The sequence below is a fragment of the Ictalurus punctatus genome, chromosome 12 (assembly GCF_001660625.3).
Source record: "Ictalurus punctatus breed USDA103 chromosome 12, Coco_2.0, whole genome shotgun sequence".
In the NCBI taxonomy this organism is placed as follows: domain Eukaryota; kingdom Metazoa; phylum Chordata; class Actinopteri; order Siluriformes; family Ictaluridae; genus Ictalurus; species Ictalurus punctatus.
This window is the reverse complement of record NC_030427.2, coordinates 6008183-6024394: the sequence shown is the minus strand read 5'-3', so window position 1 is coordinate 6024394 and position 16212 is coordinate 6008183. Positions and strand designations below refer to the sequence as shown.

At 38.7% G+C, this 16212-nt stretch overlaps 2 protein-coding genes across 4 annotated transcripts in view; both read left to right on the top strand.

Moving 5' to 3' along the window:
• Window positions 1-3830, top strand: part of abcc4 (ATP-binding cassette, sub-family C (CFTR/MRP), member 4) — a 77167-nt gene extending 73337 nt beyond the window's left edge. For all 3 annotated transcript variants that reach the window (XM_017482055.3, XM_017482053.3, XM_047158983.2), the window contains one exon: window positions 365-3830. In XM_017482055.3, coding sequence (XP_017337544.1) covers window positions 365-454 — 90 coding nt within the window. In that variant the 3' untranslated portion in view covers window positions 455-3830. The remainder of the gene's footprint in view (window positions 1-364) is intronic.
• Window positions 3831-14063: 10233 nt separating this feature from the next.
• sox21a (SRY-box transcription factor 21a) lies at window positions 14064-15170 on the top strand. Its single transcript, XM_017481037.3, has one exon. It carries the CDS (start codon window positions 14366-14368, stop codon window positions 15041-15043), a length of 678 nt encoding a protein of 225 aa, XP_017336526.1. The 5' UTR covers window positions 14064-14365; the 3' UTR covers window positions 15044-15170.
• The last annotated feature ends 1042 nt before the right edge of the window (window positions 15171-16212 follow it).

Here is a 16212-nt window from a genome sequence, read left to right as displayed (position 1 = left end):
GCACTATTCCTTTGTTTCTTATGAATGCAAGCACAATTGGGAGTACATCTGATACTGTAGCCAACTGTTTTTGGTTGCTCTTTGTGTTGTCTTGACTTTTTCTTTTCCAGTAGACTTCGTTCTTATCCAATCAGGGTTCAAAGTTTCAATGTAAGGTTCTGAGTCCTGCAAAATAATGAAATTACAGAAGGGGAAATTTTAGCAACAGTTCACTTGTCTATTGTGCACATGCTCATGTATAGAAGTGTTTTGCTGGTTAATAAAGGAAATGTGGGGTAAATTTAACCTCTTTTCAAGTCTACTGAAAGGGACTTGTGCATATTCTCAGTTGTTCACTTACTTGTGCTCTTTCCACTACCTGCAGGCATATATGAACTGTCATCAGCCGAAGTTGGCGAATGGCCTGACCTCCAACAAAGAAGCTAACCTGGTTATCTTTGAGACTGCTCTGTGAGAGCCTGGTGCAATTACGTTTGAAGGCTTCCTGCAGCTAGTCCACCACATGCATCTATGGAAGACTCAGATGATTTGATGTCTGTACGTAATTTATGTATATAATTTCAAGAATGTATTCACCTCCTGTGTATATTTTTTGTCTTTTCTCTCTTTTGCAACTTCAAACTTAATTACATGGGAATGGCATTTTTTTCCTGCTCATTGTCATCAATTGTATGCTTACACAATAAGTATTACTGACCTTGGGAGGTCTCAAAGCTAAAATGGTAGATCTGATCAGTCCTGTGTGTCATGAAGACCAAGGAACTGCCAATGAAGCTTTAAGATTGTCACCCCTATTTTCTTTTTGAACATCACATTCAAAAACCATGGGCATACATACCATCTCTGCTGCTGTAACAGCCTATACTCATTACGTAAGAGTGGAATATGTATGTGGGATTTGTGCCCATTCAGGCATAAGAGCATTCATGAGGCCTGGCATCCATTCAGAGTTCCAATTAATATCTAAAGTGTTCATTAGGGTTGAGAACAGGGCTCTGTGAAGACAAATCAAATTTGGCAACCTTGGCAAACCATGACTTTATGAACTTCACTTTGTGCATATGGGCAAACTAATTGACTGTTGGTAATGAGGTCATCAGTGCCTTATAACAGAATAGTGGCCATATATGCACTGTATAAAAAATGTGAAAAAGCGTTTGCCCAATCCTGATTTCTTCTGTTTTTGTATATATGTTATGTTAAATAGTTTTAACAAAATACAACATAACGCAATACAGTTTTTTTTTTATTATTATTGAAGTAAAAAAAAAAAAGTTAACCAAAACCTATCGTCAATGTGAAAAACTAATTGACCAGCAATAACTGCAAGCAAACGCTTCCGATAACTGGAGATCAGTCTAGGACTAGGATTTACTCCTATGCTTTGGATCATTGCCTTGCTGCATAATCCTGTTTCAACTTACAGACTGAAGACCAGACATTCTCCTTTAGGAATTTTTGGTAAAGAGCAGAATTCCTGTTTCCCTCAATTTATTGCAAGTTGCCCAGGCCCTAAAACAGCAAAGCATCCCCACACCATCACACTTCCACCACGCTTGACTGTAGGTATGATGTCCTTTTTGTGGAATTCTGTGTTTGGTTTATATCAGATGTAACGGGACTTCTGTCTTCCAAACAGTTCCACTTTCAACCAATCGGTCCACATTCTCCCAAAAGGTTTGAGGATCATCAAGGTGTGTTTTGGCATAATTGAGAAGAGCCTTAATGTACTTCTCGGTTAGCAGTGGTTTTCACCTCACCACTCTTCCATGGATGCCATTTTTGCCCAGTGTTTTTCTGATAGTCGAGTCATGAACAGTGACCTTTTTTCATGCAAGAGAGGCCTGTAGGTGCTTTGATGTTGTCCTTGGCTCTTTTGTGACTGGCTGGATAACTAGTTGCTGTGCTCTTGGAATAATTTTGGAAGGTTAGCAACTTCTCGGAAGGTTCACTACTGTGCCGAGTTTATCCATTTGGAGATAATAGCGCGCACTCTGGTTCTTTGGTGTCCAAGAACCTTTGTAACCCTTCCGAGACTGATGTATTTCAATCATTCATGATGTATTTCAATCCTCATCATTTCTGGAATTTTTTTTCAATTTTGGCATAGTGTGTTACTGGGTAAGACCTTTTAACCAACTTCATGCTGTTGAAAAATTTCTATTTAAGTGTTGATATGATTGAACATGGCTGGCAGTAATCAGGCCTGGTTGTGTCTAGTCCAGCTGAACCCCAATGTGAATGCAGTTTCATAGAATTGGGGAATTAGTAACTATGGGGCAAATACATTTTCACACAGGCCCAGTTGGTATTGGATAACTTTTTTGCTTCCGTAAATAACTATCATTTAAAAACTGTATTTTGAGTTCACTCAGGTTGCCTTTGGTTTATCTTAGATTTTGTTTTAATTTCTGAAACAATTTAATATGAGATGTACACAAAAACAGAAGAATACTTTTTCACAGCACTGTAATGAGTCGGAGGGAGCTCTATAAGACTATATATGTTGTCTGTTCTTAGAGGAATATGATGTTTTCTTTCTCATCTACACCACACATACTGCATATCTTAATCATCACTCCTTTAATCAGGCTGAATGAAGCAAAAAAGTCCCAGTGTGTGGGAACTCAGTGTACTCTGTTTTCAGCTGTATTGTACAGGTTTTCTATAGCACATGTGCTGCAATACTGCTCAGGAAGTAAATAACATACCATTTGTTCTACAGTAGATACCTTTAATGAAAAGTCTTTTACACCACAGAAGATACACCAATCAGCCATAACATTAAAACCACCTGCCTAATATTGTGTAGGTAACCCCTTGTGCCACCAAACAGCTCTGACCAGTCAAGGCATGGACTCCACAAAACCTCTGAAGGTGTGTTGTGTTATTTGGCACCAAGACATTAGCAGCAGATCCTTTAAGTCATTTAAGTTGCAAGGAGGGTACATGACCGATCTGTGACTACACAGCTCCATACACAGCAAGCTGTGATGCACTGTGTGTTCTGACACCTTTCTATTATAGCCAGCATTAACTTTTACAGCAATTTGTGCTACAGTAGCTCTTCTGTGGGATTGGACCAGATGGGCTAGCCTTTGCTCCTACTGCACGTTAATGAGCTTTGGGCGCCCATGACCTTCTTGCCGGCTCACTGGTTGTCCTTCTTTGGACCACTTTTGGTAGGCACTAACCAATGCACTTGCACATTGCACAATGGAACATACATTTACATTTATTCATTTAGCAGACGCTTTTAACCAAAGCGACTTACAAATGAGAAAATACAAGCAAAACACCCCACAAGACCTGCCATTTTGGAGATACTCTGATCCAGTCATCTAGCCATCACAGTTTGGCCCTTGTCAAAGTCATTCACATCCTTACACTTGCCCATTTATCCTGATTCCTACACATCAACTTCGAGAACTGACTGTTCACTTGCTGCCTAAATGCCTATACATCCCACCCCTTGACAAGTGCCATTGTAAGATGATAATCAATGTTTATCACTTCATCTGGTTTTAATGTTATGGCTGATTGGTGTATGTAAAGAAAATAAATATTCTATTTTTTATATATCTAGGTAGTAATGCTAAACAACAAATCAGAATGTTAAGATATCTCTCAGCTTGTTCAGTGATAACCATCCATACTTAAGGTTTAATAATTATTAAACAGAAATATATTTTTAAATGTCTTGTCTGTATATTAAACTTGTAAATCTGTTTGTTGTGAAGCTTTTGTGAACCAGTGTTTAAGTCGAAAACCTTTTTCCTGCTCATATTATGTGTAACTGAAAGATAAAAATAAAATCTTGACATGAACAAGGCTGCTGGTTATTTCTGAAAATCCAGTTTCTAAACTGAGAAAAGATGACTACATTAATTGACAGTCAATACATCTATACAGTTTAGGATCATGTAAGATTATATTTAGATTTCATTAATGCCCACACACACAAACACACAACCTCTCAATTGTCTTTATGCTTCAGCCCACAAAGGATGGAGAGTCTTTTGTTTATAGTCCACACTGTTGTAGTTTGTATTATAGCTATGTAAGAGGAAAGTGTTTGACCCTGGAAGAATGGTGGATTAACTGTGAGCAAGAGTATTGTTGGGCCAAACAGGTGTCAAATCTCATCCTCCTGCCCTCTCCATTTGCTTCTATAGCATCCTTAAAGCGTAAATAATACCATGGTCCTTTCTCTTCTTCAATGGGTAAACAAAAGTGTGAGATGTTTGCAAGGGAAGGTCCCATTGTGTCTAGTTCAAAGATGCGAAGATGTGAATGTCTGTGAAGGAATGTGTGGCTTGACACGTTTACAAAAGGAGCTTTTAATACAAAAGGTTGGGGGCAAATATGAAATGGATAAGCAAATCTATTATTACTGAAGATATCTGGTATGCCACCCTCAAGCAGTAATCCTATACCAAATTAGGCTACACAACATTAAAATTTGTAGTAATAGTAACCCAGGACTTCAGAGCTGTGAAAACATATTGTTCTGTTTTTGTGTATATCTCATACTAAATTATTTCAGAAATTAAAACAAAGGCAAACTGAGTAAACACAAAATATAGTTTTTAGGTGATAGTTATTTTACTGAAGCAAAAAAGTTATCCAATACCAACTGGGCCTGTGTGAAACCAACTTCATTTGGCCACGTAGTTACTGGTTCCCCAAATCTATGAAACTGCATTCATAAGCGGGTTCAGCTGGACAAGACTCAATCAGGCCTGATTACTGCTAGCCCAGTTCAGTCAAATCAACACTTAAATAGGACTTTTTCAACAGCATAAAGCTGGTTAAAAGGTCTTACCCAGTAACACACTATGCCAAAATTGAAAGAAATTCCAGAAATGATGAGGAAGAAGGTGATTGAAATACATCAGTCTGGGAAGGGTTACAAAGCTATTTCAAAGGCTCTGGGACTCCAAAGAATCACAGTGAGAGCCGTTATCTCCAAATGGTAAAACTCGGCACAATAGTGAGTCTTCCGAGAAGTGGCCGGCTTTCCAAAAGTCTTCCAAGAGCACAGCAACTAGTCATCCAGCAAGTCACAAAAGAGCCAAGGAAAACATCAAAGGGCCTACGGGCCTCTCCTGCATCAATATAAGTCACTGTTTATGACTCCACTATCAGAAAGACACTGGGCAAAAATGGCATCCATGGAAGTGTGGAGAGGCAAAAACCACTGCTAACCCAGAAGAACATTCAGGCTCATCTGAATTTTGCCAAAACACATGATTCTCAAAACTTTTGGGAGAATATTCTGTGGAATGATAAGTCAAAATTGGAACTGTTTGGAAGACAGGGATCCCTTTACACCTTGCATAAATCAAACACAGAATAACACATAAAGAACATAATATCTGCGTTCAAGCATGGTAGTGGTAGTGTGATGGTGTGGGAATGCTTTGCTGCTTTAAGGCCTGGCAACTTGCAATAATTGGGGGAAACATGAATTCTGATCTTTACCAAAAAATCCTAAAGGTGAATATCGGTCTTCAGTCTGTAAATTTAAACTCAAACTAGATTATGCAGCAAGACAATGCAATGATCCAAAGCATAGGAGTAAATCCTTGTCTTAGTTTGGTTGCAGTTATCGCTGCTAAAGGTGGCACAACCACACTTTAAGTTTAATTGTGCAATTCGTTTTCACACTGGTGATGGGTATTGGCTAACTTTTTTTTGCTACAATTAAAAAAAAAACTGTATTGTGTGTTTACTCAGGTTGCCTTTGTTTTATATTGTATTTCATTTGAAGATCTAAAAACATTTAGTATCAGATATACACAAAAAACAGGAGAAACCTGAAATGTTCTGCATGCACACTATACTTACCTAAGTACCCCCTAAAAAAAATTAAGACCGAGACTCAAACCCTTCCCATTATAAATTGACCCTAAAAGTGGAACTCTGTGCAATCTTGAGCATTACAATTGGACTTAAGTTCTAAGTCTAAGGAACATGAATGTGCAAAATGTTTATATATTGGTTTTTGTTCCATGGAGCTTGGCGCATCCTGAGCCGAGACACTGAGGTTTCTGTAAACAGCTGTATAACCAAAATTTGCTGTGTGCCATGACACACAGGTGGCAATTGTAATTAAATCAAGTAAAATAAAATAAAAATTAAAAATGGTGGTTTTGCAATGACAATACATAGAGGTAATCACTCAAAATAAATGAGAAAACGGTTGAGCAACCTGCATTGGACCACTTGAGATGGAATGACCCAAATGCAAGTGCACAGAATAACATAAGCTACGGCACCATGGTTACATCATTGTGAAAATTTAAAGGGAATGCACAGCTGTCCGAAGAGAAGGGGCCCTCTTCAATAATGAGCAGTGATCCTTCCCTTTCCTCAAAAGACCTTTCTTTAAACACTAAATGAGCTTATCCATGAGAGAGAATTCAGATCACTCATGCAACCCCAGCTTTAAGATCAGCAGAAAGGAGAGGGTGGAGCACTTTAGAGTCATTTGACCCTTTGATTAACTTTTATTGTATCATTCTGGTGTTTTCCACATTTGGTTCAAGACCCTGGGGAAGGTATACACAGGGGCGTTGCTATGGCTAATCAGTCGAGCCCCAAATGATTTTAGTCTAATCCTAAATGCTTTTTTGCCGAGAACTGTCCAGGAGTTTAGTCGACATGTGATAGGAGTTAACTAAATGTTATTTGTTTAAACTTAGTATGGTGCTGTCACTGTTTACAGTAAGGAATTTCTGTTTCTTTGTCTCATATTTATACCTTATGTTATATATATATATATATATAATATATATATATATATATATATATATATATATATATATATATATATATATATACACACACACACACACACACGCACACATATATACACGCACATACATAAACATAAGGTATAGATTAGATTACATTAGTGTTAACATGACCATAGGAACACATCAATTAAAAGTAACAAAATGTTTACCTAGAATCATATTCCCTGGCTCACAGTTCATTTCACTAACTCTCCCTGTCAGTAGCCGCTTTGTCCTGAGGCCTGTTGCACTAGTTGAACAAACACAGAAATGCAGAGTAAGTTTTGAGTTGACAAAACCAAACAAATCCAAATCTGGGTTAATTTAGGTTAATGGGTTTCATGACAATTGTTAATATGTTTCTTTATGCTCCAAAGCAGGTTATGCGACTTACCCGTGTAAGTTCACTCAGAGTAAACAGATAACCTCAATTTTCGGTTCCAAAAACAGAAGTAATTTTCAGGGTATCTAAGTAGCCATAGCAAATTACTTTGGTTAGTTTGTTTCAGAGAGCTGAGGGAGCATGGCATGCCCTTTTGAAGAATATCCCGTGGACGAGGAAGCACAGATTACACGAAATCTTTTTTGCCATGAGGGTGATAACATATAGATGTGATTTCATATCCAGATGAATATTTGGGTTTTTCACATGAATCGTTAATTTATTTAACAAACCTTTTGAAACCTCACCAGCAACAGGACACATCGTGGATCAGTGCTTAACACCGAGTACATTTTATGCATTGCCCTTGGGGGGTTTTTTGCCACAGGGAGTTTTCTGTATAATGTTGGTGATGCAGAGCATGTGGGAAAGGCAACGGTATGTATGGCCATTCATATAGTATGCCTTGCACTCAGACGGTGTTGTTGAAATGTGATCTGCCAAAATCACTTCTAAATAAATTACTAATACACAAAGTGAACAGTCAAGTGTGGTTCATTGTTTCTTTATTTCCTGTTATTGGGGACATTATTATTACAGAATTATTACAGAATTATTTCCTGTAATAATTCCTGAATCAGGACAACTGCAAACAATTTCTTACACTGCCACGATTCTGTGCAGGAATCCCCAGCCATAATCTTTAAGTGTTCTCTTCTTCTTCTTCTTCTTCTTCCTACAGCGCAAATTACTAATGAGGTTTGGTCTAGCAAACAAACAATACCTGAAGACAATAATCACTTACAACTGTGGCAGGATGTGCTGTTGCAGAAGGGTCAATTAATACAATGTGTCCATCATCAACTCTAAGAAAATGAAACCAGTAAGATGCTCAATGTACATTCTCAAAAAAATACAACTAATATACAAAGACATAAGGGACATCTAGTATGGGCACTACAATTAAGATTACAGTACACACCATATGCAGTAAAATAAAATAAGCATGCATAATACACACCTGAAACACTGCCAATAAAGATTTATTTCAAAATGTCTAAACATAAGGTATATGTATATATACGCCATGAAGGCGTTGAATAATTTTGAAACTGGAGAAGTCATTATAAGATGCATTTTCAGTTGAATTTGGGGAAACCACTTGAAGCATTCACTATGTTATTTCTGTTATTTCTATATATTTGTTGTGAATTATTTCAATTGCTTTTGTTTGATTTATTAATTTCAAACAGCTGAAAGTCTGTTTAAACTCACACATTTACTCAATACATTATTTTTTTGCCAAACAAACTCTCTGTCTTTGCCAATGCAGCAGTGTTACTTTTTTTGCCTTATATTCCTCATAAGCATGCATTAAAACCTCTAATTCTGCTTCGCTAATATAGGCAGCTCACCTATCCTCACCCTGGGTTTCCATGGTGACTCCTGAAATGGGTGATCCATTAACAATGTGACCATGCATGCGCGTTAGCTCTGAGTTACCAATAGGAGGTTGATTGAACTAACTCCTCACAACTCCATGAAGCAAGTTGAACAAATTCAGAGTTACAGAGTGTTTTGAGTTGGCAAAACCAAGCTAATCCAATCCAGGTTAATTAAGGTTAATAGGTTACATGACGGGAAAAATGCCACCGCACGAACATATGTACCACTCACAAAGATCCGCAAAGCAACACATGCGGTTTGCGGCAAGGACGTAGTTTTGATTTTGACATTGGTGGTGACACAAAAGCAGTCTGCAGAGACAAAAACATGTGCCTATTCAAAGCTTTCATTTCAAACACACATGGATGAACCATACAGCACATCAGCCTAACATCCATCCATCCATCCATCCATCCATCTTCTACCGCTTACTCCTTTTCAGGGTCACGGGGAACCTGAAGCTTATCCCAGGGAGCATCGGGCACAAGGAGGGGTACTCCCTGGACAGGGTGCCAGTCCATCACAGGGCACACAATCACACACACTCACACACCCATTCCTACACTACAGACACTTTGGACATGCCAATCAGCCTACCATGCATGTCTTTGGACTGGGGGAGGAAACCGGAGTACCCGGAGGAAACCCCCGCAGCACGGGGAGAACGTGCAAACTCCGCACACACATGGCCCTGGAGGTGTGAGGCGAACGTGCGCCCACAGCCTAACATTTGTCCCAATAATGTCACTGCTAACACATCACCATGTCAATGACCTCCATGACCATGACCTCACCTGTGACCCTGCCTCTCTTCTTGTTCTGTCTGAGATATTACCTGGCAGGACTGATTCGGTGACCTGACCTGACAAAATAACACACATCACACACATCTCACACATCACACATCTCTTGTAAAATTCTTAATCTCAATGAGACTTTTCCTGGTTAAAGGTTAAATAATTGTTTTTAAATAAAAACTACAAGACACCGACAGACAACAGTGATTAAATATAAATGTATTTTAATTGTTTGACCAAAATTATTGCTAGGGACAATACAGTAGTCTTTGGATATTGGTAGGGATATGTCCCTATAATATATAGGCTTCATAGGTCATCAGGAGTAATCTTTCTGGATCCAAAAAACTTGGAGTCAAAATGAGCCACAAAAACATTCTTCAAAAAGTTATTTAATCAATTTCCTAAATTGTAACTTAACTACTTGGGCCTTCCTTCTATAATAACTTATAGGTCCTATATAGCCAACAGAAAGAAGGCTGAGGCCCATAAAATGGGTGGGGGACCACCACCAGCTTCACTCACTCTGGATGAGGAGCTGGCCCTGCTCCTTAATCAAGGGCGACCAAGGTCAATTCATTCCAGGGGCAGTTCATTAGAGTTGTCTACCTTCCATGATATAAGTGGCTTGGTAAAATGTAGGTGTAACATTAGTACTAATACTTTTTTTTCCCAGTGATATATCCTTAAACACTCAAGATGACCATAAACACTGTCATCTTTGGAAAAAAAATTAAATGACACTTTACTGTCAATGTTTCACTTGTGTATTATGCATGACTGCATATGGTGTGTACAATCTTAATTGTTGTGCCCCTATTAGATGAAATGGAGTTAAAAAGGCCAGGCTTGAAATTGAATTGCTGGCTAAAGGTGGGCAAAGTATTGTATTTGCCTAGTGATTTGCCTAGTGATTTACACAGTGGGCGGCTGTGGTTCAGGTGATAGAGTGTGTTGTCAACTAATCATAGGGTTGGCGGTTCGATTCCCGGCCCACATGACTCCACATGCCGAAGTGTCCTTGGGCAAGACACTGAACTCCAAGTTGCTGCAAGTTAGCGCCTTGCATGGCAGCTCTGCTACCATTGGTGTGTGTGAATGGGTGAATGAGACAAAGTGTAATGTGCTTTGGAACCACTAAGGTTAAAAAAGCACTATATAAGTGCAGACCATTTACCATGATTATTCTGTCATTTATTGTTGATTTGTAAAGCAATAAATACAATACAGGAAATAAAGAAACAATGAAACCCACTTGACTGTTCACTTTGTGCTAATGTTCTAATTTAATTAGAAATTATGTTGGCAGATCACATCTTGTAACATCCTGCCATCTCTTTGGTTCACTGGGGGTTCCTCTTGCCATCTTCATCAATGGTTCATCATAGTTTATGGCCAGGGAACTGCACAAAATTGTGTAGGAACCGTTTGAGTGCAAGACATACTGTACGGCCCTACAGACCATTGCCTTGCCCACAAGTTCTGCATCACCCAAATTATATACAGAAAACTGAATGAAGGGCAATGCATAAAATGTGCTCTGTCTTAAGCGCCGATCCACGCTGTGTCAAGTTGGCAATGTGAGGTTTCAAAAGGTTTGTTAAATAAATTGACGATTCTTGAAAAACGGTGATACTTCCGCAAATATTCATCTGGATATGAAAAGGATTTCATATAATCCGTGCTTCCTCGTCCACTGGATATTCTTCAAAAGGGCACGCTACACTCCGTCAGCTCTCTGAAACAAACTAATCTTGGAACATAACCTGCTCCGGACCAGGTTATGTTCAAAGAGTATGTAGCTAGACTACTTAGATATCCTGAAAGTTACCTCTGTTTTTGGAACTGAAAGTTGAGGTTATCCATTAACTTACCCAGGTAAGTCACACAACCTGCTTTCTGGAATACCCCTCTGCTTTGTTACATCTTGCATGCTATTGGCTGTTTGCTGCTAACTTTTATGAGCATGCTGAGTACACCTTGATTCAGTGGTAACATCTGGGTTGACTGAGAAAGCTGATAACAGTGTCATGAAGCTTAGTTAACTCAGATGGGATTTGTTTGGTTTTGTCAAACTTAATCTGCAACTCAGAGTTTATTCAACTCGCTTCATGAAACCTCATGGCAGCTGCTGTGCTGATCTTTTTGGCTTCTTGGAGTCACTGTTTCTCTGTTGTTTTTTAAATGTGCTTAAGAATATACTGGTGTGTGATAAAACTGTGGACTGTAAACATACAAATTCATTTTATATGAACTTTTCAATGGCTTTTACTCCATTCAAATTGTAGATTAGCATTTCTTCAAGCTTTATTAAATTCTGATTTAATGAGATGTTGTAGGCCTACAGTTTGTTGCACAGTCTTTCTTTTCTCAGATTATGAAGCACATTTAATTTGGTTTATAGGTTTTAATTTGTCTTATAACTTTGCCCGAACAGCACTAATTCATTGGATAGAAGGAAAGGCGGGGATTAGCAACGGGGTGATTTGAACACATAATGCAATGTATGTCTATTAAGATTTGTCCTAGAATGACATTTGCAGATCTCTATAAAGAAAGTTTGCCCTGGTCAGAAATCCATTTGAGATACCTATAATTATCTGGTCAGAAATTAAATTCAAGATATCTTTAATTATGCCTAGATATAAATCCAATTCAAGCTATCTACAATTGTATTTTGCCTAGTTATATGTTAGTTTCAGATACGTAAAAATGTATTTTTGGATATCTGTAATCATGAGGAATTAACCATATCTTAAATTTGAATTTTATGACTATCAAAAAACAATTAGGGATATCTCAAATTGCATTTTGCACTTGTGAGAATTCAATTCGAGATATCTGATTTAATTATTACTAGTAATTTTTTTATTTGGACGTATATCTAGTCTATTTTGACTAGTCAAAATAGCATTGTAGATATCTTCAATGTACAGGTGCATCTCAAAAAAATTGTTTTATCTTGATGATTACAGCATACAGCTCATGGAAATCAAAAACCCAGTATCTCAAAATATTAGAATAAAGAATTTGTAATACAGAAATCTCGACCTTCTGAAAAGTATGTTAATTTATGCACTCAGTATTTTGTCGGGGCTCCTTTCGCACAAATTACTGCATCAGTGCATGGAGGCAATCAGTCTGTGGCACTGCTGAGGTGATCCAGAAGCCCAGTGATAGCAGCTTTCAGTTTGTCTGTATTGTTGGGCCTGGTGTATCTCATTTTCCTCTTGACAGTAGCCCATAGATTCTCTATGGGATTCAGGTCAGGTCTGGCCAATCAAGCACAGTAATATTATGGTCAGCAAACCAGTTACTAGTAGTTTTGACACTGTGGGCAGGTGCCAGGTCCTCGAAGGTGCTGGAAAAGGAAATAAGTATCTCCATAAAGCTCATCAGCAGATGGAAGCATGAAGTGCTCTAAAATCTCCTGGTAGACGCTGCATCGACTCTCGACTTGAGAAAACACAGTGGACCAACACCAGCAGATGACATGGCAACCCAAATCATCACTGACTGTGGAAACTTCACACTGGACTTCAAGCAACGTGGATTCTGTTCCTCTCCACTCTTCCTCCAGACCCTGGAATGTTGATTTCCAAATGAAATGCTAAATTTTCATCTGAAAAGAGTACTTTGTACCACTCTAGTTCTTTTTCTCCTTAGCCCAGGTAAGAGGCACATGCATAAATTAACATACTTTTCAGAAGGTCAACATTTTTGTATTATAAATTCTTTATTCTAATAATTTGACATAGTGGGTTTTTGATTTCCATGAGCTGTAAGCCGTAATCATCAAGATTAAAACAAAAAAGGCTTGAAATATTTCACTTTATGTTTAATGAATCTAGAATGTATGAAAGTTCCACTTTTTTAATTAAATTATGGAAAAAAAACTTTTCCACGATATAAAAGACACCTATCAACAAATCTAGCGACTTTTTGGACAAACCTTAGCAACATTCTAAATGTCACCAGTACTGTCCTGCAAGCGTGAGGTCTTGCTTTCCCACTGCACCCTCACCTCTCTCTGTGTGGTGCAAATCTCTCTGGAGATTTAACAATGTCATGGATAACGAGACGCGCCCTTCCTCCCAATTTACGTCATTCATATGAGAACGTTTTCAGAATGCAAGACGAATGTAATGCAAATATGTTTTACATGTAAAATAGTCCACGTTATTACAGCCTAGCTCTCTTGTTCAAAGTAATTATAGTGTTCAGAAACATTTATGTTCCATACCTGTCCGTTATACAGTTTTATAAAAGTTCTTTTTAAAAATCATAAACGTTATGAAAAGTAATTTTTAAAAAATTACAACACAAAATAAAAAAAAAACTGTCTATCTATCTATCAAAAACATATTATATAATAAGTTATATACAGATAGATTTGATATAGAATGGATAATCATTATACCTTGTCTCCTCCAGTGTGTGTGTGTGGGGGGGGGGTCCCACATGAAAAGGGGGGCTTGGTCGGGGCTTTAGTTACAAAAGGTTGAGAAGCTCTGCTCTAGTTAGTGATGATGGCCGAAGGTGAGACCGGGGCGCGTTTCTGTCTCGCGTGTGACGTCATCGTCGGTCGCGCCTCAGTAGGAGGTTCTACAGCTCCCTTTACTTAACGGATCAGCTCTTAGCCGAGTACACTAATCACTGAACACCTGTTGGAAAGCAACTGGACATAAACGGGCCGGTTTGCCTGTTGGCTATGTGCTCTAAACGTTGGTTTATTTCGTGGTGTTTTGACTAAATGGATTTGGAAAAGGTGACAGATTTTGACAGGACACTAACTCAGCCTACACTACGAAAAAGTGGTTCATCTGCTCTGATGCGTATTTGTCAGTTATACATCAGGAATACAAAGACTTGTTAATCGGATTTGAGGTGTTGTTGGGAACTTAAAGAAGTAGCCTACTTGCCTAAAAACTGTTGGGGAAATGTCGAAACAAACTGACCGTGTAAAGCGTCCAATGAATGCCTTTATGGTTTGGTCGAGAGCCCAGAGACGGAAGATGGCTCTTGACAACCCTAAGATGCACAATTCTGAGATCAGCAAGCGGCTCGGAGGAGAGTGGAAACTTCTGTCAGACTCGGAGAAAAGACCGTTCATCGACGAGGCCAAACGCCTCCGCGCGGTTCACATGAAGGAACACCCGGACTACAAATACAGACCGCGGCGCAAGCCAAAGCACTCGGTGAAGAAGCACAGCTATCCCTGTAATGTGGGGTATATCTTTGGGGAGCAGGACGCACCAAAAGGACTGCTAACGAGTCCTGAAAAGACGTGCGCAGCTGTAGCCGCCGCCAGAGCGCTCCTCAGTCACTCTGTACCAACAACCCCTTACCCTTACCTGGACATACACTCGAAAACGTCACACCTGACGGCGACCTCATTCACACACCACTCGCTTGGCTATTCCCGACATGTTGTTGCATTTCCTAGAATGGGAATCCTTGGTGCCACACACATGCACCCCTCTCCGGGCAACCCTGCTCAGACGATGCCCTGTAACTGTCCAGCGTGGACCTCTGCTCCTCCTCCTCTAGCTTATGTGGTTTTGCCAGGAATGTGCAAAACTCTGCATGAACCTTACTCTTGTTGTAGTGTGCTGTAAGGACTCTTTCACGCCATGTGTAGGGTGCACGTATATTTGTAAAACAATATAATAATAATAATAATAATAATGATGATGATGATGATGATGGAATAAAATACTGTCTGTGAGTGGTATGTAGGAGTGTAAATGGTAACTTATTCTTCATCTTTGTTCTAAATGTTGGCTTTAAGGCACAGTAAAAACTAGTCATCAGTTTAAACAAACGTGTCAACAACAGACACCTAAAACTAAGTTTTTCTCATCACTTTTTAATATTTAATTAAAGGAAACTAAGAATCAGTAATTATGCAGTGAATCCTTAAAGAACCCTATTTCTAAGTTTGACGTCATATACATGGAATGGAAAACAATCCAACCATATTGCTCTCGTTCATTTTTTGCTTTCCATGAGAATAGGCAAATATACTGGTGAATATACTGTACGTCTCCAGACCCTTGCTTACTTCAGTGCATCCTCACGGACATAAAGCAAGCAAACAAGGGAAAATTTGAACATTTAAAACTGCACTTAGCATGCCATAAACAGTAGTGGATTTCATTGCTTACATTTTTAAATGGAGAGAGGCAAAAATGGCAAAGTTAAACAGTGTATCATGGAATACAATCGATGTGGTGCATGATGCCCATGGTAGTGCTGCCCCTCTAGGTATACGCACCACACCTACAGTGGCAGTACTAGGATTTTTTTCATGTAGGGGCCAAGGAGGGTACACATGTATTAAGGGGGAAGGAGGTGACCTAATGTATGGTGGAATGATTGAAATTTCAGAAAAAGCAACTGCATAAGTAATAGTCAGTAAATATTAGCCTACACAACTCCTGCTTATAAAGCAATATCAAGTTAATAAAATGGAGTATGCTATATGAATTTGGGCAGCTATAATAATTAAAACTGCAACCAAAGATTCTGTTATTAGGACCTTTGCCTGTCTTTAAGATGCTTAAATGCGTATACTTCCATCTTTAATTATGATGATGATGATTATTATTAATAAAATCTGGTAACCCCTTTTTAACTAAACTAGACAGAGGCCTGCATTTGCAACTGTATTTCATCACTGTGATGTACATAAAGGATTTAATAAAGACAGTTTTATAGTTCATCAGTTCTTTTAACAATGCTGGGCAGGCTATGCCCATTAAGGTCTAACACGCAACATTACTTG